The 26,336-nt window shown below is 43.6% G+C and overlaps 1 protein-coding gene across 1 annotated transcript in view; it reads right to left on the bottom strand.

Moving 5' to 3' along the window:
• Positions 1-499: 499 nt before the first annotated feature.
• DPF3 (double PHD fingers 3) overlaps positions 500-26,336 on the bottom strand; it is a 161,726-nt gene continuing 135,889 nt past the window's right edge. The window contains exons 11-13 of the mRNA XM_072864539.1: positions 3,032-3,144; positions 1,618-1,699; positions 500-570 (exon numbers count right to left, since the gene is read on the bottom strand). Of these exons, the coding sequence (XP_072720640.1) occupies positions 500-570; positions 1,618-1,699; positions 3,032-3,144 (266 nt within the window). The remainder of the gene's footprint in view (positions 571-1,617; positions 1,700-3,031; positions 3,145-26,336) is intronic.

Genomic DNA, 26,336 nt, shown 5'->3' with positions numbered 1-26,336 from the left:
AAGTCTTGAACTTATGCAACTCTCAAAGCCCCCTATGAATACAAAGTGGTTGTAGTAAAGAGATTTCCAGTCAAGCCTGTGAAGAGAAACAACTGGTGCTGCTCCCAGCCAAAGTACTCACCAATAATTCCTTGGGAGATGTCTTATTACTTCTTCTTTAAAAAGAAGACTAAACAGAAAGCACAAGGCCACACAAAATTGACTTCTCCATGTCGATATAACAACCCTCCCCCTTCTATAATGCATGTGAGCCCATAACGGTAAGCAGCAACCATGCATAGCAGTGAAGAGATTTCATCCGGAGCATCAGGGAAGTACATGATCCTTCTAGTAGAGCCCAGGAGGTACGGCATTAGTGACAGTGAATATCACAGATACCTCTTCCTGTATTTGAGTGTCCGTTCGTTTTGATGTGGGTTGTGTCTTTGTGTTCTGGATGGGAACTGTGTGCTGGTATGGCAACACCAGGAAGAAAGTGTTTCTTGACTGCTGGAGCTCCTCAGGCCTGGAAGCCAAAAGCTGATGCTCTCTCTCTGAGCAGCTCCCGGCACAAATGACAACTCCAGCTCCCTGTGAATGAAGAAATCCTTCTTATAGGTATGACATCAAATCCAGGCACTCAAGAGTTTATGTCAAGATTGGCTTGAAGAGGTTATCAAATATTCCTGACATTGGAATTGCCTGTGTCTTTCCAAAGCAGGCTCTGCTGCCCTTGGTGTTGTGTACATAGGCTCTCTACACAAGTTACACCACAGCTGGGGTGTGCGTTGCCACTAGGTGTTTTATATTTTCATACATTCAATACACCACTTCCCAGTCAAACAGAAACATTTGGCTAATTATTAGCTTCATTTCAAAAATTTATCCTCCTGATTTAGTTTCCTCTTTATCAAAGTTACAAACATTTAGCTCCTGAATGCATGATTGATTTGTAATTATTCTTGTCTTGCCTCTCATGTAAACCGCAGTCATTTGTACTTGCACGTCTCCTTCTCCAATTCTACTGCTCTCTGTAGATTTTAGTCAGAGAATCAATAATAGTAACGGACTAGTTCCTTGGCTCCCCACCCAAGTGACAAACTACAACCAGTTGTAGTATATTCAGATTGAATCCTCTGCAGAGGACAGAACTACATACCAAATGTAATACAGACCATAAAGCTCTCACCCTTCTGAGGCACAGACAGACCGGAGAACAAGGAAGGTCATTCCTCTTAATCCAGCCTCCTGACAACAGACTCTCAGCTATTCCAGAGAGGACCTCCCTGTCTGTGGCTTTCTCTCTGGAACTTCTACTTCTTAGGAAGTCCAAAGTCACAGTTCACAGGAGTTAAATTCATTTTACTAAATTGAGGTGTCCAATGCCATCTGGGACATCCATGGTACCCATGACCCGCAAAACAGCCACGTCCTGGAAGAGGACGTAGACACCAGGCAAGATTGCACAGGACATCTCAGATCACACTAGACCTCCACGTCTATTAATTTTCTTTCTTTCCAGTGCTAACTGCCTCTGCTTTGCTACTGCTTCCTTAACTCTGCATGGCCCAGGCCACCTTTCTGAAATTCTTCCCTTCTCCACAAGGACTTTCAAAGCAGACTTCTAACACATGTTACCTTCTGGGGGCTCAAAGACTGGTGGATTCAAGCAATACATGTGATAGCCACGGTCACAGTCATCACAGAAGAGCAGCTGGTCCTGAGGCAGGGTTGTTGGGGAGACAGTAGAGAAACAGGGAGAGGAGGAGAGGAGAGGAGAAGAGAGAGAGAGAAAATTATGTAAATTAATCTCTTGCCAAGACGAAAACGTAAGCATGGTAACCAGCAGTGCTCAGCTAGGAACGCAGAGCTGCAACACAGAGACTAAGAGACTATTGGGAAAGTAAAAGGCATCACATTTGTGCATCCAAGACCAACCACTACCCTTCTCATCACAAAGGCAGTTCAGTTTCTAACTGGAAAATCTCCCTGAGAGGTGGAGGACTTCCCCACCAAGGTGGCCTCATGATGCAAGAGCAAAAGCTGTTAGGCCAGGGATATGCTGTACTGAGAGAAGAGGAGAGATTTCTGGGCTCCAATGTGACCACGTGCTGGATCTCATCCCTTCAAGGGAAACCTTTCTCATCAAAAGCCGGGAATTAGCCGGCTCTCCAAAACTCAGCTGAGTAGCGAATGCTCTGTGAAACAGATAGAAATGACGTGATCCCACCATGTGGTCTGCAGCTCTTTCATACTTTTTGGGGGAAAAACTTGCTCTGAAGTATCTCATGACTCCTAACACAGAACAGCTCCCTGTTTTCAGATTTCCTTATTTACTGCTAAAGCAAACCAAAATCTCAGGTTTCAAATTTATTCTGCTATAGGGAATGTAGTCTTAGCCAATCGCCTCCAAAGTTCTCCAGCCACTGTCAATTCTCCAAGTTTCTCACAGACTACCAAGAACTCTTAGCATTGGATTTGAACTGAAAACCCCACAGAGAGGACACTGTTCAGCTGCAGGCTCTGGATTATGGTTTAGAAATCACTGGGATAGGTGATTACATGACTAGAGCGAGGCCTAGCCATCCCAGTTCAAATGCTTTCATGTTTCCCAAGTCTTATAATTAAGATTAAAAAATCACGCCAGGAAGATAAGCAAAATCAGGGACAGAAGAAACATACCTGCCATCTCTCAGGTTATCACCCATTCACATCTACTCCTGATTACCACAGTGAAAATACCACTCTTTTGCAGCTCCCTGGGACGTGAGTTTATGGCCTCCAGCTAATTTCTATTGAATAAGCACGCAAACCACAAGTATCGCCATCTTAAGTGGCCCTACATGTTCCCCGTGGTGATTTCAGCAGAGACTGATGGCTGAATGGGCCACTGGGGAGAAGGCCATCTCCACTCTCAGGGCGGCTCTTCCTGGGCAATGTATGGAAACAGCAATAAAGCCGTGACCCACACCGTTGCCATGAGCTCCTCAAGGGTGGGCATGACAGTAGCTTGCAGTGACACTTATTTGCATGAAAAGGTAAATGAACTCACATCGTTCTCAGAGGTCCCACAAAGGCTGCAGGATTTGCACTCAATGCACTGCCACTGATAGGTTTTAACCGCCTCAGTCATGTTTGTGGTGAACTGCAGGCAGGTCGGGTGTCCTGAGGAAGATTGAAAACAGCTGTCATCATTAAGGCTCACTTATTGCTTGTTAATTAACCGGTATTAAATTTGGGAACAAAACGCACATGGACATGGACTGATCACAACATGGGCTGCAACTAACAGATATCAAAGAGGAAAGCAGGCATTAACCCTTTCGCTGCCGGGCACAAGAGAAAATCAGAGTCATCCCCACCCATTCCCCATTGGCAAAGCAGTTTTATTCAGAGCTCTTAAAAATGGTTTGGCTTTGGGTTTGGTTTTTGTGGGGCTTTTTTTGGAAAGAAAACAAGAGAAAGGATGAAATCAGAAACAAACCCAATTTCAGAGAGAGACCATCCGTCTTAACAGAAATTGGACTACAGTTTCAATTAGCGTTGTTTCGACCGGACTGAAGGACCTGGTGGAAATGAGGTTATTCTCCATTTCAGAGCTTCCCTTCCTGGTGTCCAAATGGGTGGAGCAATTCTGTAAACTTTGCTTAAATGGAAGCAGTAGTGTACAGAGAAGAAGCAAGACAGGATGGAGGGATACAGCTTTTTAAGAGCTCTGCCACTAAAGTTGGTTGGCACAGAAGAAACCAAATTGCACAGCTAACCTTCCAGGATCAAAACAAGAAACTGAAAGGAAAAAACCCCAAGCCAACTCCCACAACAAACTAAATGAAAGGAATAAAGAAGGGAAAGCTAGCAGAACAGTCACATCTAATCGGGAAGGACAAATTGCCAGAGTTACAACCCCCGCCCCTACATGCGTGTCGACTCCAGCTTTGCAAAACAGCGGTATCACAGTAGCAGGGTCAGCAATGGGCTTTCTGGAGGGGAAAATACAAACAAACAAACAAACCAAAGGTAGGATCAGTGTTCCTTCTGCAAAACAAAACAAGAAAAATATACCGCTGAAATAAAGTACTGTACTCCCAAACCACCCCTATCAGGCTGCTGCAGTCCATAAGTCACCTGCAATAATCTATTGCTTGCCTTCTCAGAAAGCCCCGTATTTAGCATCCCTCTCTGCCACATGTAAGCATTAACACTGTGCATAGTCGGGGGCGGGGGGCATGGGATGGGGATAGCCAATTGCTCATCTATAGAAAACCTAGAAATACAGGTACGCACATCCACCGCTACCATGTGCTACTTCTAGAACCTTACGCCGTCAGGTGCACGGGGGTTTTTCACCTCTAGGTGATCTGCTGTTGTTAGACTACAGCCAAAGGGTAGGAAAAAATCTTTTCCACCTCCACCAGCCTATATGTCTTTTTAGGAGTGGAGAAAGAAAGGCTGCTTCTCCAATAAGAGAAAAAGGCACGGCTACAGTAGATCTGGGCATAGATGCGCCATCTTCATTACCAGACCTATCAGCGGTATTTTGCTGTGTCGTTGCATCACCCATCACCACCCTACAAGAAGCTTCTATATTTTCTAGCTAGTGAAGCAAACACTTGCTGAGAATTGCTGGGTAAGGCAATAATAATGCTGTAGGGAATATATTTCCTTTCTGTGCCCATGCTACCACCAAATGATGTAATAAGGATTTTGGTTTTCCAGTTATGTTAGCATGGCAGTGACACGAAAACTAAGCCTGTCCAGCAAAGAAATGTGTGTATATAAGTTATTAAGGAAATTGAATAGAAAATAAAGGAGATATTTAAGGAAGGAGGGATCAATGACATTGTGCATATCACTCAAGCCTTTGAATAAAGAAATGTTTTGACAGTACTGATGTGCGCAGATGGGCTAAGAAGATCACTGGGTTTTGGAGCCCTTGAAATGTCAGCACAAAACAAGAGTCAGATTTTAGTGAGATTTACAGTGGACCAAGTCCAAACTAAAGTTCTGGGGACCTTGAAACCGCAACGGTGCAGAAGGAGATTTTGTGACATGATACCTTTTCTTGCTGAGAGGACCTCGTATAATTTCTGATACTACCGAACTAGCAGAACCTGACATGATACCGAAATGTTCCTCCAGATCTGATTTACAGCAAATGCGGAACCTCATTCCAACACCAGTAAATAGATGTGCCACACTACACATCGGGGAGGAATTCATCCCAACAGCAGCGAGTTGGCTTCCAGAAAGGTTGTACAGTGCTGGAATACATCACAGAAAACAACTCATACAGGGAGGTGATTTAATCAGAGAGTTAAATAGCTTCAGTCACATTTGAAAAGAAACAGAAAGAATGGAATCAAACTTACAGAAATAAATCACAGCTAAATGCATACACACATTCACATGCTCACTTGCCTGTGTACACACACTGTTCATTGCAGAGGCTCCAGCTAGAGACTCTCCCTTTCTCAAACGACATGAAGGTCAGGTTCTGTTCATTACTTTATCTCTGTCCCTTCACAGCCATTCCTGCTCTCTTCCAGCTATCAGTCTTGACTGTCTCGTTCCTCATTTGCCTCAAAAACACCTCTGCAGGTTTTCTGTGCTGCATCTCGTATCGATGGTGGCTCACACTTGAAGTGATCCATCCTATTTTGCAGAGCCCTTCTGAACCACACCCACCACAAGCCTAAAAGAAATGGGCTCTTGTGGGCTGAGGTCACTTAGAAAATATTAATAGCGGAGTGAGGGCCACGGTGGCTTCTTTTTAGTAGCAATGCAAGACTCTTTTGCAAAAAAATACCAATTTATTCACTCCATTAGGCTCTCTCCCCAAATGCTGTGACTACGAAAGAGTCCAACAAATGCCCACAGCCATGTCTGCATAGCTGCAGATTGCTCTCTGTTAGCCCAGGGCTTATGACATGTCTAAGGGAAAAAGAATTCCTCATGGACATGTCTTTCTTCAGCCTCCAAGTCAGATCCTCTTTCACATTAAACAATGTGCCTTGTGGTACCATGACCCCAACCTAATGTCATTGGAAAGACTATTTTCACTTACGCCAGCAGCGTGATGAGGCACTGTAGCGTATGGCAAGCATATCAGTAGATACTCAAAACATTCAAATTCTTTTTTCTGCCCTCCCTGCGCTCCTTCTTCACAATCTCTATTTTCCTGCTACTTTGATTTAAAACTCAGTGTTTTTCGTGACCTATGAGAAAATTCACAGTCCAAGACTTTCTGGAGCAGTGTTAGTGAACACCATCCCTGCTCCATATCACAGCACTTCTTGGCATTCCCTCTGTGGCAGAATACCTGAAGACAAAGCCCTGTAGCTGCATATGGCGGGGTACTATAGGTAGATTCAAATTCTCTTAAAAAAAAAAAAAGGCTAGTTCAGCTCACAAACAATTTTGCTTTACACAAAGAGCAGTCCAAAATATGGTTCAAGTTACAGACAGTGTGGTAGCACATGAGCCAGAGAGCTGGAAAGGTCTTTCTTGCTTAATTTCATCACTTATGTGGTCAAGATGAAGAAACAGTCTTATTTTGCTAATCTTGAGATAAACGGCATTTGCTACAGAGAAGGTGTGCAGCAAAGAGTTTGCAGCTGGAACTCGGTTAATAATTCAGGTGGTGGCTCAGCCCTGGCAAACCCTGGATCACTCTCACATGTCTGTATCAGCTCCACAGATCTAACACAGGGGGAAGAAGTAACACATATTTATGGTGTCACCAAAGTCAATAGACAGACCTCTAAAATACACCCCAGGAGCAGTTCTGTTGAAGGAGAAGGTGGTATGTTAACATTGACAGTTTCTAATCTACCATAACTATTCTCTACCTAAACTTTTGCTATGCTGCAGTAGCTATAAACAACATAGACAATAAAACTTGCAGTGAGGTGGTTTCCAACAGCTCATCCCTTTGTCTTAAAGCAATATTTTAAAGCATAGATCAGGCCTGAAAGCTCCCTCATCTTTGTCGAAACTCTCCTCTGGATCTGAACCCTGCAACTGAGACCATATTTTATAGCAACTCCCGTGTTTCACATGCCACTGGCTTTAATTGTACACTATGTCCACCAGACATCTGGTTGGAGGACTGGGGGGCAAACGCATTCAGAGACCATTTCTTGACTCCTGCACCCGCTGCAATTGCAGACTGTTGGTAAGGAGAATTTTAACATAAATACCCTAAAAAAAAAAACAACCCTAAAAATCTCTTCTGCTTACACTGGCTGTATAACACTAAAGACCAAAACTGACATTAAAGGGCAGGAGCAATCTGCTGCTCCCAGGCGCTCTGTGACCAGTGAAGGCCTTAGAACGGCTCATTAGTGCTTCTTCAATAATGGATTCTGCATCGCAAGATTAATTGCAGCCATGTGCTCTGTCACACCCGCCACAGACTATTTAAGTTAACAATCCAATCAATAACCTTTTTCAAACAAAGGCAGAGATTATCTTGAGGGAAAAAAATAAGCAAAGACTCCTTTTTTAAAACAAATGTGAAATTATTTATACAGAGTAAAAGGAATTTTCACCCAGTTTCCAATTCTTTCCCTTATCTTCACTGTGTAGTGGTGGGCTTTTTAATCAATAGCATAATGAAAACCCACAGGGCTCCCGGCTACATCACATCAGAATTTATTCCATAAACTATTCAGGTCTTTAAACAACTATAAATACATATTACAGATAAAATGACCTATGTCACAGGAACCCCATCCAAATAATGGAAGTTTTACGTGCAAAGAAACTGCAAAATTTCCTTCTGCTAAGATTGAGTAAGTATTGCTATGACCACTGCCATCATTAGACAGAATAATTACCATTATTTGTACAAAAGAAGGGAAAAGTAACTTATAATTCTAATAAGGGATATGATTTTATGGTTAAGATATAAAAATTTAGCCCTCATTTGTCTAAGAATGCATGCTTAGAGATATGTAGTGTCAACAACAGACAGATTAGAGAGGACCCTTAAAAACCGAAACCATCCAGCCACACCAAAAGGCTTGGCTCTGCCAGAATCCCAGGGCTCGAGGAGCTGCAACTCCCAGAAAAAGACCAAACCTTACTGAGGGATGAGGATGGGGAGCTCTTGGCATTTTCCTGGCCCTTCCCATCTTGCAACGTCAAGGCGTTACGGTGCAGGGACATATGCCTGCCTGCTCAAATGCAGGTACTCATAAACAGAAGCCTTCAAAAGTGTTTGTGAGGTGGGGATCCAAGGCACCACCTGCCACAGTACCTCTGTGATACAGGGAAGCAGGAGTGTTTCATTACAGAAAAATATAACAGATTTCCCAGCGGCCAGGGCAGGGGTGGGTGTCAGAGGCTGCAGGTGAAGAGCTCTTGTCTCACCCCCTTCGGTGCAGGGCCCTGCTGAATCCAGCTTCTTAAGAAAAACAAACAAAAAAGGCAGCCTCACTCGTAGGCACCACTGGGTTTTATTACTATTAGAGAGATGAGGAGGAGAGGAAATATTACCACTGTGAATTTCTGCGTCCTGATGGAAATGAGAAAACGTGGCCGTTTCTCCCAGTGTCCGAGGCACTGTGCTCCAGCACCGCCAACTCTGCTACAGAAGCGAGTCCAAAAGGACTCAGGGGCCTCGGTGAACAGGCTGGTCAGCCTGATTTGGTCAGAGACCAACTTTCCTCTAATCTAATATGCCGCAATATGCCAGTAATTGTGGAAGAATTAACGCCTTTAATAATTGATGGAGCTCTGAAACCATTCAGCTGTAGCAGAGCTTATAGTTCCTATTATTTCATTTCCTGGCCCTATGGTTGTTCTGGCCAGCATGGACAGAGCTTAAACCGAGCCCACAGAAAGGGAAGGGGCACTCTGCTGCATTAGCACCCGGGACTGGCAGCCAGCTGCACTCCGGAGGTGGTGGTTTGCTTCTCGGTACTGCCAGTTCCAGTGGAAAAAAGAGACATAAATTACAAGCAATTGCTCAAATATTCGGCACTGGTAGAAGAGAGCCCGCTTTCATTGCTCACCCAAGGGACAAATAAAGCCCCTGTGCAAAAGATAGTGGTTCAGTCCCAGTCGCACTTAGGCAGGTGTAATTGCAGTCAATGGGAACTGAAAGCAGGACAGACCTGTGTTTGAAAGCAATTAATGCCGGAGATCTTGAGGAAGTTATAAAATGGTGGTGTGTGGAAGGTGGCACTTGCAGCTCGCTCTCCTGCACTACCCTGCTGTTGCTTTAGCCATGGAAACACCAAAGGGCACAGGGGGACTGAGCTCCTACCGAAATACCCCTCACCTCACAGCACTCCCTGGAAAATTTTGCTGCCTGAGGAAAGTCTGCCCACCAGCTCAGCTCGCTCCCAGCTTTGACTCTACAACGCCGCATAATTTCCTCTGAAACATTTTTAAGCGTCAAGAGCATCAGCTAGGAAAGAGAGCCTGGGCTACAGAGGGTACATCGAGAGCAGAGCTTGGCTCAAAGGATGCTCACGTGTATAAACAAAATGAAGGATCTGTGCACACACAGACTCACATGCACCCAGAGAGATCAGCCGCAGACAAGGCAGAGTAACTCTGTCTGGCACAGGGCGGTGGGAGGAGCTGTGTGGGATTTGGGGGTGACCTCCAGAACATGCAAAGAGAGAAGCCAGGAGCAAATTATTCTGGGCATCCTAAAGGTTTGTCAGTCAAATCACTCTCTTCCCACACACCATCCCCTTGGTAGCAGATGCCACAAGTCTTACAGGAAAACTACTTGAGAAATGTTTTACAACAGTTTTACTGCGATAGGTTTGTGTGTGCCTTTTCCTACATAGCCCTCCTTCCTCAGCATGCACAGTCCAGCCATACATATCTTAGCAGGGAGAAATCAAAAACAGAAGTTACAGATTTTAAAAACCTCTAAAAACTGCCGACAATTAACTTTGGCGGATACAAATCACTGCTCTGGGACAACCCCCTGATTTGGGCTGGTGATGCTGCAGCCAGGCTCTCTACTCTGGGCTCAGGTTTGCCAGAGGGAGGACGAGCCCTGCCAGGGTGCCCGCTGCTGTGTGGGGGTCCCCCTCTGGCCAGGCACGCCTGCCCCTCCAAAACCGCCTGGGACGGGCTGAAATCTGCACCTCCATTTCACACCGTCCAGGGGTTTGGGCTGGGGCAGATCTGGGGCAGAGTCTTTCTCCTCTGTCTTCCTCCGCAAGGCCAAGCAGCGGGGATGCAGGCATACGCCTGACACGTGCTGCTCAGTTCACTGCAAAGACGCCGTGATAACACAGAAGGTGGCAAACCGGGGTCTGCGCATTTGCAACCCGGGGGAGCAGAAATGGCCCCCAACCTTAAAGCCAAAGGAAATGCCACATGCCCGCGATGTCCCATCTGAAAACCAGCCAGCACTCTGCTCCCTCCTCTTCCAGACCAGCCCCTATTAGCCACTGTTGGCCGCTAGACAAAATGGCTATTTCTTGCCTAAGAAAAATAATGTGGAAGCACTCAAATAACCTCGTACTGAAGCATCAGCTTGTTAATGCACTGGTAAGTCATGCCAGCGCTGTACAATTCCTGGGGGTGAATTAGGTCAGAGTGACCTCCAGAAAACCCACCAGGCTGCAGCGCTGCGCGCCGCATTATGGGTAACGATCTGCTAATTGCCAGGAGGCACTTGGGCTGCTTACCAACACCAACAGGAAGGAAACCTGCCTGCAGGCACCGCACGGGCTCCATATGCCAGGGACATAGCTCCTAATAACGAGAATAAACCCATTTATAGAGCACAAACTGGCCAGGAGGACGGGCACCGAATGCTAATGCTGCCCAGCAGGTACACCTCATGCGGCGGGGGTCGGCTGCATGAGACCCCCCAGCAATACCGCCCGCGCAATGCCGGCAGGTTTTGCATTTGGTTGCACAGTGAAGTAGGGGTGAGGTAGATGGAGGTGAAAATGTGGAAGTGGGAGGAAGGCTGCTTATCCAGACAAGATGAATCACCGCAACCTGGAAAGCCAACATCCCCTTTGCCCGGGGGACATTTTTGTTACCCTTCAACAAATTGCAGTGGAAAAAAACCTCCGGCGCGGCTCCGACCTCGTCGCTATGCACTGCAGGCTCCCCAGCCAGGCCAGCTCACACACCACAGAGCTTTCAATCAACTGGCAGGCTCACTAAACCCTTTCAAAATGAGCAACCAAGCAAAAATACTTGGTCATAAACACTAAAAATAGGAATGGAGGATTGGGTTTTGTTTTGCTTCTTAACTTGGTGAAGCCAGTTCTTCCTAGTGCATTAAATCCACCGCCCTGGCAGCCCATTTAGAACATCTCCTCCCCCCTGGGAGAGCCAAAATCCCCAGCTATAATGAGAGGAGTGGGGTGGTATTTAAAATGCTAGGGAAACAGCAGCCTGAATAGCCTTCCACGAGAGTGTTACCTTTGTTAAAACCCCCCATAAAACAAGATATCAGCTCTGCCCCTCCTCCCCTCCCTTTAACCTGAACGAGGACTCTGCTACCTGCTCAAAACCACATCTGCTGTCCAAATACCCGGTCCTTCCCCAATATTCCCGGTGTTAAACTGCCCTGCTAACACAGACAGACACACGGCAGCATGTCTGCCGGGATGCCCAGCGCTGCCCAGTGTACCCATGTTATCAAGGTAATGTTCGAAAGACTGGCTCCAGCGTTCTCATGCTGACCCGACAAAGTGAGTCTAACCCGAGCTGGCGGCGACAGCGGATGGGACACGTCCTTTCCCTGGGGCACTCCGGCCAGGGCTTCTCCGCTGGGATTTCGCAGGAGAGCGTGACGGAGGCAACACTTCGTGACGTGGACACCTCTTCACTAAAAACAGGCCACGTTCACCCAGTCAGTTCGGAGAGCATCAAGAGAAGCCCTCTGCACCGCTGCAGTCCTCCTCAAGCACCGAGGGCTTCAGAGAGAACTTCAGAGGTGATTTCACCCACGGGCCAGGAAACAGCCATCCCATAAAAGTAACTGTCGATGGAAAACAGGGAGGCTGGGTTTATGCTGATGAATTAGGGGACAGGAAAGGGAAAAAGGAGAGAGTATTACTAATCTCTGGACAAACTTTCTTTCTAGAAAGATTAAGGAATGGCTCTAGACTAATTCCCTGCCAGCACAGTTCCAGAAATTTCAAATCAAATGGCAAACTCCAGAGAAATTATTTAAATGTCATCATTTTAATATTAAATAAACTTAACTACGCAGAAGACACCATGCCATTGCATAGGCAGTGACCTCATTGCTGTCGCATGAGGTAACCATGTATCATCCAGGTAAAGAATTTCAGCACATGAAGGGTAAATGGTTGATAACTGATGCGAACGCGCTGTAAATGCAAGAGGTCTGACTTTCCCACGCAAGCATAATTTACACTGTTGCTAATGTGATTGTATATTCAGACATAAGTAGAACTGCCTCACTCAACTAAACACAAACAAAAACAATTTGGAGCAAGTTATTTCAGTCCCTCGTTGATTTAAATAAACCCTTTCAGCTGCCGAATGGGCAGTGTTCTCCACACACACTCTCCATGGTTTGTAATGCAGTGCCAGCAGCTGGAAAAATCCCATCATCTACTGATATTTTCCCTTCTCCGTTAGTTAAACCCCCTGTTTGGTTGGGAATTTCTCAGGGCCAATTGAGATTTCATCAATATGGCAGCCAGTTTTCACTTCCCCATCAAAGTCCCAGCAACATCAATATCTAGAGGGAAGTAAGAGCTATAACTGCACCCTGCAGAGCATCAGTACGCGCTCGGTGGGGGGGGTGAAATGTCTCAGTTTACTCTCTAAGAAATGCAATTTCAGGGTGATCTAAACATCTGAGTGAAGGAGTGAATTCAAATGAAGTAGTTTCAGTCAAAAGCAAGCAGGAGGGGAGAAAGGGTTAAGAGGCGGCAGAGGGAGAAACCGATTTTTCAGAAAGGGTGAGACATTTTGTGCCAGTGTTTCACAAGCAAGAAGTCGGACTTTGACTTTGGAGCAGTACCTTGCTTCAAAAGTGAGCTCGATGGAATTGTTTTTAAGCGAGGGAAAATATACTCACAAATGAAGTGTTTCATTCAAGCCTGTGCACACTTGGCAGTGGGAAAGGGTTGTTTCACTGAGAAAAAGAGAACGCCTTTCGTTTCGAATCAAACCAAAATCTTTTCTCCTTACCAGGGTATTTTTCAGTTCAGTTATTTGAACAGCCTTTTTGAGTAACTGTCCAACAAAATGCTGCCAGAGACACCAAAACGGTGGGACTTTTTTGTTTGTTTTTCACTGGAAAAACACCAGATTAAAATCCATGACCTGTTTTCTCAGAGCTCACCAGACCTTCCACCCCAGATTAGCCAAGTCAAAGTGCAGGCCATTCTTTACCCTGTAACAAGTGAGTAGCGTTGCTTTAACCTACACAACCAATACTTCATAGCAGCTAAATATCACATCAGATTAAACAAGAAATTAGCTAGTTCCACAGCAGTGGACACAAATGTCCCTCATTAAACAGTTCACTAGTCCTGCTCCTTTTCAGCACCAGAGGAGTTGCTTAACAGAGCCTATACAAAAGTAGAACATTATCACATTTAACGCCAGAAAATGATCTTCCATGGTACTACGGGGATCTGTCAGTCTTCTGACCCTGCTCTTAGCTGGCTGCTAGCGTTGGCTAGCAGGACTGTTGCTCGGTGGTTCTGTTAACGGCAAAGAGGTTGGGAAGTCCTCTCCTACAGGCTGGTCTGACCAGGTTCTGGGCACCCCAACTCCTCTCACCTTTAACAGCTGTTGAGGGTGTTCATCACCTGTGACGTTCACTGTTAGGTGGGATCCCATCACCCAAGAGATGTTTGGCAGTTCTCAATGATAGCTGCACTGAGCCTAATGGGGACTAGTTCTTCCTCACATAATGCCAGACCCGCATGTAAACAGTCACAGAGGAATCTAATGGGTGCAGATGTCCTTAGGAAATCCTTCTCCATTTTTTTATTTCAGATCACTAACTACTTGTAAAATCTCACCCTTAATGGAAGTGAGGAAGGGGACTTGGGGAGCTAATTAATGAAGAGGCTGACCTGACCTTGCAAGGAAAATGAAGCTCCCTAACACAGGGAAGGTCCTCTTCTCCAGGTGAAGGAATACATGGCTCTGGACCATCTGGATGTCTGAAGAGCACAACAGCAATCTGAATTCAACCCAGAGTTTGTGGATACTTAAAAACTCTCCTAAGCCTGCAGACTGATGGACACATTGAGAGACACAGTTGGTGTGGAAGCTCTGAGAAGAGCTGGGACCTGTTCTTTAAGAAGCCCAAGCCCAGATATCCCAGCAATGGATGAGACTTCTAAGCCAAGATCCAGCTGCAGAATCCACTTCACCATAAAACAAGTTGTTGAGCCTGAGGAAAGGGCTGGAAAGACTTTAGTGTTGTTTAACACATTTAAGCCACTCCCAGCAGAGCACTGATGTGAAGCAACTATGATTTGTACCAACGGGGGAAAATTAATTTCTCAAACATAGGCTTAAAACCACCCCAGGTAAACTCCACCGTACAAAGTGCTACATGAACTTGAAAGCTATGTCTCACTGGCTATCTGACACTAAAATAAAAGTACCCCTTTAGTGACAGCACGGCTTTCAGCTATTTCCCATCCAATGACTTCCTCTCACCTTGGAGAGCTGGCCTCAATACTGACTCCTGAAATCATCATATGAAGAAGTTAATGGTTGTTGGCTAATGAAAGAAATCCAAACTAGTAAGCTAAGTCTTCAGCAACACTTGACAAAACTCTCTCCAGCATATATTTAAAATCTCTAATGTGTTTCAAAAAAGAAGGCTGTATCTGAAAGACTTGGTCACATTCATTCCCTTCCTGCAGTCCACAATGAAGCCACCGACACCAGGACACTAACAGCAAAGACTGAAGAAACATAATGAGAAGGGGGTTCAGTCTAAGCAAAAAATGACTTTTAACACCTGTGCAGACCTAGAGACAAACTAGAAGGTATTACTGAGAATTGGTTATGGAAGATGAACAGCACCAAGAAATGAAACTCCACTCCGAAAAAAAACCCCACTCAGCATAAGATATTGAGGGGAGGCTACATCTGTTCCTGCTCAAGAGGTACCATCCATCAGCTGGGATCCCAAAGAAGGAGTACCCCTCTACAAGCTCCCCAGAGCGGCTGCCTCTCTCAGGCAGGCAGCAGTAGTTCCAAGAGCTTCATCCCACCACCCAGCTTCAATGTGCAAAGGGTATTGCCTTTTCCATAGCAGTGCCATAGTTGGTTTGTGGGCCATTCAGAGCTACCACAGCTATCTTAGCATTAAACAAAACTGTTTCTAATTATGTCCTGGATGGCAATATTAGCCACAACACTGTGCTCTAGAAATCTGTGCTTTTTTAAAGGTAAATGCCATCCTTCTCCCATCATGGTGCACACACCACAGAATCATGAAGAATTACAAGCTACAAGGACAAAACTTCATCAAATACCAGATGATATGGTAAAAGTTGCTATCACACACAGCAAGAGCATTTGTTGGAAGAGCAAAAAATGCAGTCAGGTCTTAAAAAATATACTGGTGAAATTAAGATGCCACAGATGGATGGCTCTCATCTTAACTCATTAAAATCAAAGATAGGACTAAACTGTGGCAAATGTCCGGCTTTGGTGCAGCACAGGAAATAAAATTTTGCAATAATTTCCAAGGGACAATGGAGATCTTAAACACATCCAGCCACAGTTTGGACAAGCCCAGCCAAAGCTAAGGGGAGTCGTCTCTGCTTTTGTGCTCTGCTACATATGCTTTATGTAGTTGAGGTCCTGCTCAGGCATCTTCAACAGGAGGGATGGGGTGGAGCATAGAGAAGTTTATGTCATTGCTAGTGAGCATTATAAGCTTGATTTTAGAGAGAAAGGGGGTTATGGGGTTTTTTATCATCTGTAGGCTGGATCTGATTACAAGTAGGGCTCCCAGCTCCAGGATGCAAATTTAACCAGATTTTTTTTTCCTGATTCCAGCCAAAAGTTTGGAATAAATCTTAAACCAGTGCAATATTCTAGTTTAGGTCAAAGCAAAGAAGCCGATGCTGTTTTCAGCCCACCCAGAGAACTCAGGATTACAGCCTTCAGTTTTGCCAACCTTCAGCTCAGTCTCAGCCCAGGGAATCCTGGCTTTGGGGGCACCCATTAGCTGCCGCAATGCTGGCAGACATTTTTACTCCCTCCTCCTGCCATGTCTGACTCTCACCAGCAAGAACTCTTCTCCAGACAGGAAAATAAGATACCTTCCTAGCCAGCAGGCCAACATAAATCTGCTCTGGGGCTTAGGGAACAGTAGTGGTTTTTTTCTGTTCAGATAATTTCTGCAAAATTCTATTTCCAGGCCTGTGGCTTAAAAAAAAAAAAAACAAAAAAACCAAACAAACAAACAAAAAAAGGCACAAAAATGTTCAAAGTAATAAGACTTATGCAGAGTTGTTCTCTGGAGTCTGACAGCCTGTAACAATAGCTCTGCTGTGGTGGGAAGGATCCCATTCGTCTAAACAGGGTGTTGACAGACATCCATAAAGGCCAATTTCAACATACACTTTCACTCCTGGTTACCTTAGCAGAAATGTCTAGCTCTGCTCTCTGCATCCATCACACTGGGGACAATGAAAATGACAACCGAGTTAGAATGGGAGATGACCTCTTGAACAAAAAAAGTGCACTGATGCCACAAGCAGTTTCCTTCCTTCCTTTCTTCAACTTTCTTTTCTTTGATTTGTCAGCATTCAGCTTTGCCCTTGGTCCAACCTCCGTCTGGGTCTCTCTGTCCTATGCAGCACAGCAGAAAGCTCAAGAGGAGCGAGGAGAAGAACAACAAAAGCAGCAATGGCCGGGGGCTCAGGACCTGTCATCACATACCCTCCCTCCTCTCTCTGCTTTGGGGCAGGAAAAGAAGATTACTTGCCTCCCGTGAAATCCCTGTGGAAATGTAGTTTGGTAGGCCGGCAACTCAGGTTATTGTAAGAATATCTGAGAGCAAATCGCAGAAAGGAAATTGGAAGTTGCTAGGAGGGGCTTGAAAACCAGCAATCCTATCACCCAGTATGCGCTCTAAGGAGAGCATCATAGCTACCTTCTCGGCATGCCTCAGAAATATGTTTAGCACCTTACCCCACCTTTTCAGCTGCCTCTGGTCCCCAGTGCCCAACAGGTGAAAAAGAAGGAAAGACCTTTTTAGCCACAGAACAGCTGAGGACAACCCAGTAAGGAGTCCGTGAGCTGCTCTGTCAGATCCCAAACAGGTTCCCAAGAGCCACAGTGACTGAGGACAGCAAAGGTAGCTGAAACTGCCTTTTGCTGTCCTCCTTTCTCCAATGAATCAGCGAAAGGCCTTGCACAGGTAAAGGTAAGGACTGAAGGCAAGCAGTGAAGTTTTCAAGTCATATTCACCTGAAGAAAGAGTGAAGAAAAAAAACACTAATGGAACTTACAGTTACACATGTGAAAAATCAAACTTTATAGGGAAAGGCTATAAAACAAGACCAAGAATAGTTAATTCTCTGCTGCAAAGACACACAACTGTTAAAAATCAGGCAGGTAGGAGCCCATCTGTACAATTCTGTACAATTCCTATATTGCCTGACTGGATTCATTTCTGACGTGTTCTTTAGGACTTATTTGCCATTTAATCTGCTGGGGGCGGGGGGGAGGGGCAGTTCACTACTCTCAAGGATCTGTATCCACATCAGAAGATCTCTTAAAAACTACACCTCAGCTGCTATTTTTGCAAGCAGCCACCAAAGTAAAAAGGGCCGTCTATAGCCTCTACTGGTAGCAGAGAAATTGATGGGAAGGCAGAGGAAAGGCAACAGAGCTTCATAAAAATGACAGCAGGCCTATTAGGGAAAAGGGGACACAATTTCCTAAAAAGATGGCATCTGATCTGAAACAGTATTTCCTCTTTTTCTTTCCATCCTATCCAACCATACTACTAATCTAATGTGTGTAAAGGGAGAGGGGGGGTTCATGCCTGCACTGTGAAATGCAGCAAAGGGAACCATAGTTTGCAGTTACTCCAGTGACTGGATTAGAGATGGCATAGGTAGGGTCAGGACTCCTCAAGGCAATGTCACTAAAATCTATACGAAAAGCTCTCATATAATTTAGACTCCACCTTTGAATCTAAATTAACTTAATGGAACTCTATTAATCTCATGAAGAAGGCTATTAAAATACAAATACATTTAGGAAGATCCTCTATTATCACCAAACGATAGGAAACACTCTTAAAATGAGTCCTACACAAAAGCAGTATTTTATTTCCTGCCTACCTTCACTATAGCAAGCAACAGGACCAGTTTCTGTAGTCCAATGAATGGAGAAGAGAAAGTAAAAGAGAAAAAGGAAGAGAATTCTTGGTTAACATCATGCTTCATTAAGAAACACAAAGCAAAATCCAGGGACAAAAGTCATAATTTACAAAATGGAAAAGGGAAACAAAATCAATAGAGGAGGAAGTTTTATTTTAAGCTTCAAAGAGAGTATTATAAACAATGGAGAGCTTAGAAAAGTATATGTACGTTATTTGACAATGTCTTTCTAAAAGAAGATTATTTGCGCTAAAAAGGACCTTGTGGAATTGGTTTGATAAAGTAATATTTACAGAGGAATATACAGTAGGGACGTTGGAAGCAGAACTTTTATTTGGAAGGAATATTACACAAACTGAACACCGACCCTACAGTTTGCAAATCTTCATTACAGTTGTGCGTCTTGTTATATTTTGATGAAATAAAATTTGATTATTTTTCTCTACATGCAGTTCACTACTGCAAGTTTAGAAATCAACAAAATGGACAAAACAAAACCATCCTGCTAAAGAGCCCAATTAGGACATAAATTTTGTCATTTAATTTAGAGGGAGCAGGACTCGGGTCTACCAGACATCTTACATGGTTATTTTTGCCCCTATGTGTTAACCTGGGAAGGAGCAAGAGAAAGGGAAGGGAGAATAGGACAAAATCTGCTGCTACTGACACATGGAAACCTCTCAGTGAGGTGAGCTTGAGTTTTAGGTGTGCAAGAAACATGATGCAGGATGAGGCTCTCTGGCAGCTTCACCTAGTCAGGATGCTTTTTTTGTAGACATAGCTTTTTTCACCCCGAAAGCCAACATAAGCCACATTAACAAAACCACTTCTTCTATCTATACCCTGGGTCTATACCAATAGGTACATCTGGCACCCCTGTTACAGAGGAGAAGCTAATCGCAGAGCCAAGTCCAATACCCTTCTCCTAGGACAAAAGGCTATCCTGCATTCTTACTAGAGTGCATCACACATGGCAGCAAACAGTCCTGCACTATCCGCTGCGAGCAGATTTGGCAGCCGACAAGATCCTCCAGTGCTTGTATGGAGCAGAACACCTGATTTCACTGAGAAGATGACTAACAACTTAGAATTCGGGATGTGAACATCCGTCACCACTGCCTCACAGGACAATTTAGGATTGTAGCTGCAGGAACTCACATTCTTCTCTCGCTGAGTAACCCCCGTTGCTTACTGCTGACATGCGGTGCACCTGTACGCTTTTCAAAGTCCACTACCACTTAAGAAAGGGCTGAAGTACACAAGGTTTCTACACATGGCATCGTCCTTGACTCCAACAGGAAGCTCTGTGTCAAGAGCACTTGAACATTTAGATACTTCCCTTACAACCAACTCACAATCAATCAGCTGTGGAATTACCAAAGCAAAAAATACTAAAATTAACAGAGTTGTTTTCCTTTTTTAAACCCCTCTTTCAGCAGAAGTATTTCACAGAGTTGCTCAAGAGCAAACCTCTTTTACTGTGCAGAAGAGACACATCAATCCTACTGGGAGAAGACAGTCCTTTGAATTGGACACAAAATCTGGTAACAAAAAAATCCAGCCACTGAGCCTGGTCTTTGCTATTTCAACAGTTTTTGTTCAGATTTGTGCCTAACACAGTACAGCAAAGTAAGTTTTAAGCATCTAACAGGATAATATTATTAAGGAGAAAGTAAACCAGAACAATCTTCACTTACCACATCCAATTTGCAAAAAACAAAGATACCCAGCACATGTATGAATGGCTTCTTTAAAGTAAGAGAGAGAGCAGAGTTGATCTTTATTTTCATTATTTAAAAAAAGTTTTTTTCCTTAAAGTAAATATTCAGTCTTTATTTTACATTAAGTGCTTTTTAAAATTTCATGTCTTCACAAAATTGCATTTAAAATTTGAAGTAAAATGTATTTCAAACAAAAATACTGTGCAACTTCAGCACTTCTTTTCTGTCTTAAATATCGAAATAAATAAAATAGTTAAGTTTTTTTTCAGTTTGTTTGTTTTTCAGTCAGTTCTACTGTAGATCAATTCCAGTTTGACCTGGGTTTATACACACGCTTAAAAGAAAGTGAAATCAAGACTTTAAAAAACTTCTTTGTATTGCACCAGCTTAGGGCATCCCCAGAACTTCTCTCAACAGTTGGCAGCCGACTTCCCACAGTCCCGGCTCCTGTGCCAGATGAAACACGGGTACGAAAGGGTCAGGGCAAGGAGAGGAGAAGTATCAAAGCATCTTGGCTTCTCTCGGCCTTCTTCTGAAATGTCTTGCTTGAAGGATGCTGGAGTCCATGAGGGCAGGGCTGACTGCAGAGGGAAAGGCAATACAGAGTAAAACTAAACAAACTCAAACAGACAACAAAAGCAAGTGTTCAGAAAAAAACAGAAAAAGCACAAACCAACCTTCCAACACTGTTTGCATTCTAGTTCTTTGAAAATATAGCTCAACAGACGCAGTTTCAACTGACTGTGGGAGCCATAAGTAAATACAAAGCAAACAAATAGGATATGAAGGAGCATATCCAAAAGAAAGGCACTGAACGCTGTCAATCTTCCTTACTGTGAACATCATTAAATAACCTTCATCATTCAGCTTAGATAGCTGTCTCTTCACTAGAGGTTAAGACCTTTGCTTATGAAATTCTGCTCTGATTACATTGCTATGTTACTAATTATTTGTACAGAGCCACAAGTGTATGCAGCGCTGCACAAAAGACATTTTTAGAAGTCTGAACAATACACGTAGGGTGGCAGCAATGTGATAACTTCTGGAAATAAGTGAAAGACTGCATTTTGCATCGCATTTAATCCATGAATGGACTAAGTTGCATACTGCTAAGCTCCTGAGCAGTATCAGATAGCCAATAAAATAATCTCTTTATTTTCAGAAAATGCAAGTGCCTCCCCCCGTGTCTTCCCCACACCTCTCACATCAGTTCTGGATGACACGAAGGTCCACAATCTTAGGAGATGCCAGTGACCAAAAGGATAATTCAAAGATATGAAATGGCAGCATCCCCTTAACAGGGGTATCAGAACCTGAAATCACAAGAGCTGGGGTTTTTTTCTAAACGTTATTACAACTTGTCTTCTCTGAAATTGGCAACTTAACACTCATGGAAATACAGAAAGGGACATGAAAATAGTTCTGACCCAATTTCAGTATTCTATGGCATTTATACAGGTTGGGGTTTTTTCAACCCTGGTAGATATCTGGCAAAGAGAACAAAGGTTGGTAAGGTTTATTATAATGGCTCAGTCAGCAAAAATTCAGCCTGGCTACATTCCTGCACTGTGAGGGTTTGTCAAAACAACCCCATGCCAGCATGAACACATGCATGGGCCTCATACTTCACATATGCTCATAGCTACAAATTTTATATAAATAAGAAAAAATCACGGAGAATAAGAAATGGGTGTTTATTGGAAACATCTACATATGTTGCAGAACAAAACACACTGGTCAGATTTTGCAGTTTTTATAATAAGATGACTCCCACTGGGGTCAATACAATGTTTGCTTGAGGAATAGATTCAGTAAAACTGCTTGCCATGGGGAAGAGGCAAATTGCATGAGGAGCCAGGCTTCGAAAGCTCCATAATTCAATGGTATTTGAATTATAATTTTAGGGCCCATCTCAAAATATCATTGCAAGAATTAACCAAAGAAAGGCCAAGCAGGCAGGAGAGATCACAGTGGTGACCCGGCACAGTCCGGACTCAGCGACTCTCTCGGTGCAGTTCTCATTTGCTCCATGCATCAGCAGGCAGCAAACTGAGTCTCTGTCTTAAATCAAAAGCCTAAGCTGAGGCCTGTAAAATGGCAAACTGGAACTCAAAATGAATAACTAATATAAAAGCTCAAAGGCAAAACAATGCGGGGAGGGGATTCTAATAACACATTCTGCTGAAACAAATGGCCATCTCAGAGCTTGTCTACACCATACTAGCAAGCGTATTAACAGTGAGGTTTCATTCAATAAAAGCAATAGCTAAGAAAGCCCAGTGCTAATCCTTCTGAAGCCAGCGGCAAAGTTCTCTCTGGACCTTGTTTCAGCAGCCTAGGCTCATCATTTATGACCTTACCACATATGTACAATGTTACTCCAAGCACCATTACATATACGAGAAATAAATATCCAACCCACAAAACTGGGGGGCACCCGGGTGGAGGGAAGAGATGCAAAGTGAAGCAAAACAGATTTCAGTTCCATCCCTGTTCTGCCACATGCCTCATGGTCTCCTTTTATTTTCTAACTGTTATGCCAGAATCCCATATTTTCTTAAAATGTTCTCAATATATACAATCACGCTTAAAATTTTAAACTGTTTTCATGCAAGGGCTGAGGTCTGTCCCTGCTAAGATGTCAACTAATTAAGAGCCACAAAAGGATCAGCGCACACTCTATGTAGCCTTTCTTCCCACTGATGAGCTGCTCAAGCAGTCACTTCCTTATTTCTCCTGCTCCCATCTGTGAATCAGAGTTTGCAGAGGATGGCTCAGGAAATTATCTGTCTTTTCTAAGATCCTTTAGGATGGAGCAGTAGAAAGGTGCCTGAGGAGACAGCTCACATGATTAAATTTAGGACCTGAAATGAAACATCCCTTTATTCACATTTCACATCGGAGCTGTCTTATTTTGGTACATGGTTTTTGTGGGAGCATATGTTTCAGGAGAATCTTTGGACAGCCTTGTGCTAACCTTCCTCTAATAAGAAGGAAGTCTTTGGAGGAGGACTGGAAGAGCTAGGCTTGTGATTAGTTGAAAGACTGCACCCTCAAAGATCTTCTTATGAAGCTCAGAACAGCAGGTCTCATTGAACTGCTGAAATCACTGAGGAATACAGAGCATCACATTCCTTTCTGATTTCGAAGATGACTGTATTTTTTAGGTACAACCTGGAATTCACATTGAAAACTCTCTTTATGCCTTCCTAGTTTGGTTTGGGACTTGGGTGTCTTTGAAGCTACAATTGATACTGTGCAGTTCCCTCATTTCTGACCTGGCTGTGCTAGTGTCAGGCTCCTCTTTTTTTTTTTCATTGCACTTATGAAATATCCTCCTGTATATTTTCTGCCTCATTAACATTGTCACCTTCCCCTCCTCCATCTGAGAGAGTCTCATGTAGCAGCCCCTTTGCTTTGCTTCCATCTTTAACTTATGAGCTACCAACCCTCTTTCCCTGTTCCCAGCCTTCACTGCGGCAGTACGTGCCCTGAGAATATTTCATTTCCATATCAACACTCCATTCAATATTCGCTGTTAACACTACTTTACAACCTAGCTTAAACAACTACTCTTTTAGCTTCCATGTCTACATCTTAATTTCATCCCTATGATTGATGTCTTCCTTTGGTCACTACCGTACTGCTCAGCCTGCGGGACTAAACTCATGTTGGTTATCTCAGTCTAATAAGACATCTTGAGGAATCCAAGGACTACTCTGCTCTCCCTAATTATGAATTTATTTTACCTTCCTTCCTCTCTCAGGACTAGATTGAACCAGTGACCGCCCATGTACACATTAATGGTATAAATAACAGTGATGGATATTTTTCTATGCTATCTATAATAAGTATCAGCTGGCAATTTTTATGCACTCTGTGAGCTCTTGTGGCTGCTTTCTGAGGGTACTGCACTACCCGGTTGTCACAAAGATGGGTGGTTAGGTTGCGAAAGGATTAAGACTGTATGCATTGTTATAGTAACTGCATTTGTGAAACTAAATCAAGACTAAATGAATTATGGGCATCTGATTATTGTTTGTATTCCAGAAGAGCCCAGAATGTGTTAGGCATGGTTCACAAAAGACAATGGTAAGGACTCCACTTGGAAAAAATTATATTTAGAGTATGCCTATTCTGCAGTTGATGCAGTGATTGGAGTTCTTCAGAAAGATGTACCTGGGTAGGCTTCAGCTAGCTAGCTCAGGTCCCGTGAGGACTACAGTTAGCACAGCAGCACGGAGCTCAGGATGGGCTGCAACAGCATGCAAGAAGCTGGGTAAATACAGCACTTAGTAAATGCTGAGCTCTGTGCAGCTGGCTGGTTCCAAGCATGTCAAGCCTACAGCCCTCAGGCAGTAAAAGGTAGACAAATGAGAACTGAACTCTCTTCAAGGCCTTGATGATTCAGGTCTCCATTACTCCTGTGAGCCTTTCCCCGTCAAAGCATACTCTGATTGTATTTTGAGGAGCACTGCGTAAGATTAAAACTCTTTTCTTAACCTTCTAATCTGTCTGACATGACTGCTGCATGGATACAAGAAATAGATGCAAGATGGATGCAAGAAATCATGTTGTTTGTTTACTGTGGATTTGGCACATTTCTAGGTACTTGCTCCCTTTCTATTTTCCCTGTTGTTCACGTGGGCACGTCAAAGAGTAGCAAGAGAAAGAAAAAAAATTTTTTTTAAAAGGAAGAGAATATAGTACTAATACCACAAATGTAAGTGTGGGGCTTGAAGGGCAGGAGTAGCAGAAGAAATCAATTTGAACTTCATTTTAAAAATTCTATAACATTTCAGGTTTGCGGTATTTCTTTGCAAACTGGGAACAGCTCTACTTCTGGACCAGATTCTGCTCTCAGCTACATTAGCATAAATGTAGGCAAAATCCACTGGACTTTACTGGTACTACTCTTTGCTTACAGTAAGGTCAGTATGGAACAAGTGAGCCCACAGTGCCTCACACAAGGGCTGGTTCCACTCATTCTTGGTTGGGAAGTGTCTTCCATCTTTACTTCTGTTGCTCTTTATTTTAATGTCTGCATTACCTGTAGGTGTGTGTTTGTGTACATACATTTCTGATACATGTTTATGTACACACACACACACACACACATATATAAAATGATACAGATATGCAAATTATCCTAACTCTTTCAGGGATTTTGGAAAAGCAGACACCTGTATGTCTGTGCCTCACCCCTGGAAACCATCTGAAGTTTGAGCTTGTAGTAAATATGGAAGAGTGGCAAAATATTATAAATTTATGTTGTGTTCTTTCAGAGAAAAAAGGACTGGTTGTAGAAGGAATGAATGTTTTTATCAGTTAAAGTACACTTCTCATGGACAGCATTAAATCAAAATATCATTGATTTGACACTGGATCGATTATAATATACCAGCAGGAACAGAATAGCAACAGAAAAGGATTATCAATATGGGGAAAGCTTAAACAAGGCTTTCTCCTGGCAGGTGTGCATGGTTCTGGCACGCACTGTCCTGTGGTATAAACACACAGAGGTATTTCATAACATTTTGTAACACCATTCTGAAGGCAGTTTATTAATGTCATCTAGACATCAGTAGCATGTATTCTAGATTTACACCCATGTACCTAAAAGCAGAATCTGTCCACTGCTTATTCCATGTCTAAAGTGAAAAATAAAAACATTAGAGACTGGATCTTTTCTCTTTTTTTTAAGGTTTGGGGGGGGGGCGGGGGGAGGGAAGTTGAAAGAGCTCTCACAGACAGTATTGTGCTACCCCAGCAAAAGAAACAGGAGAAACAGAATCCATTTGGATAGCTTTCATTCATGCATTAGAACATTATATATCCAAAGTCTTCATTGCGAGGCAGAGATTTTTATTCTGGTATCAAAAACACACCTCCAGTTTAAGGATTAGGCACTGCCCAGATAAATGTCTATTTTGCCTCTGATTTAAATGAGGTCATTATTTCACCCTGTTTGGCATTATACATATCAGTAAAAATAGAACCTAATCTTGCCCCTACTCCAGGGAGACTTTTGCCTGCATTAGGACAGCAAAACATAACCTACACACTGACTCCTTTTGAATCACTTCTGACTGTACGCAAGGCTGGATCCTGCTCCCACAGAACTTCCATTAGCTTCACCAGGGGTGTGAATGTGGCGCATACTCATTACACAATTTAATCCATGGGACTTACTCCTACAATAATGCTCAGTCAAGGGTCTGTTGAAAATCCAGGGCACAGAGATTTCAAATTGAGTGAAAGACATTTCAGCTTGGACATACCTTTCAAA

The sequence above is a fragment of the Ciconia boyciana genome, chromosome 6, assembly GCF_034638445.1.
Source record: "Ciconia boyciana chromosome 6, ASM3463844v1, whole genome shotgun sequence".
Lineage (NCBI taxonomy): Eukaryota > Metazoa > Chordata > Aves > Ciconiiformes > Ciconiidae > Ciconia > Ciconia boyciana.
Note: the sequence above shows the minus strand (reverse complement) of the source record. Positions and strands in the feature narration are given on the sequence as shown.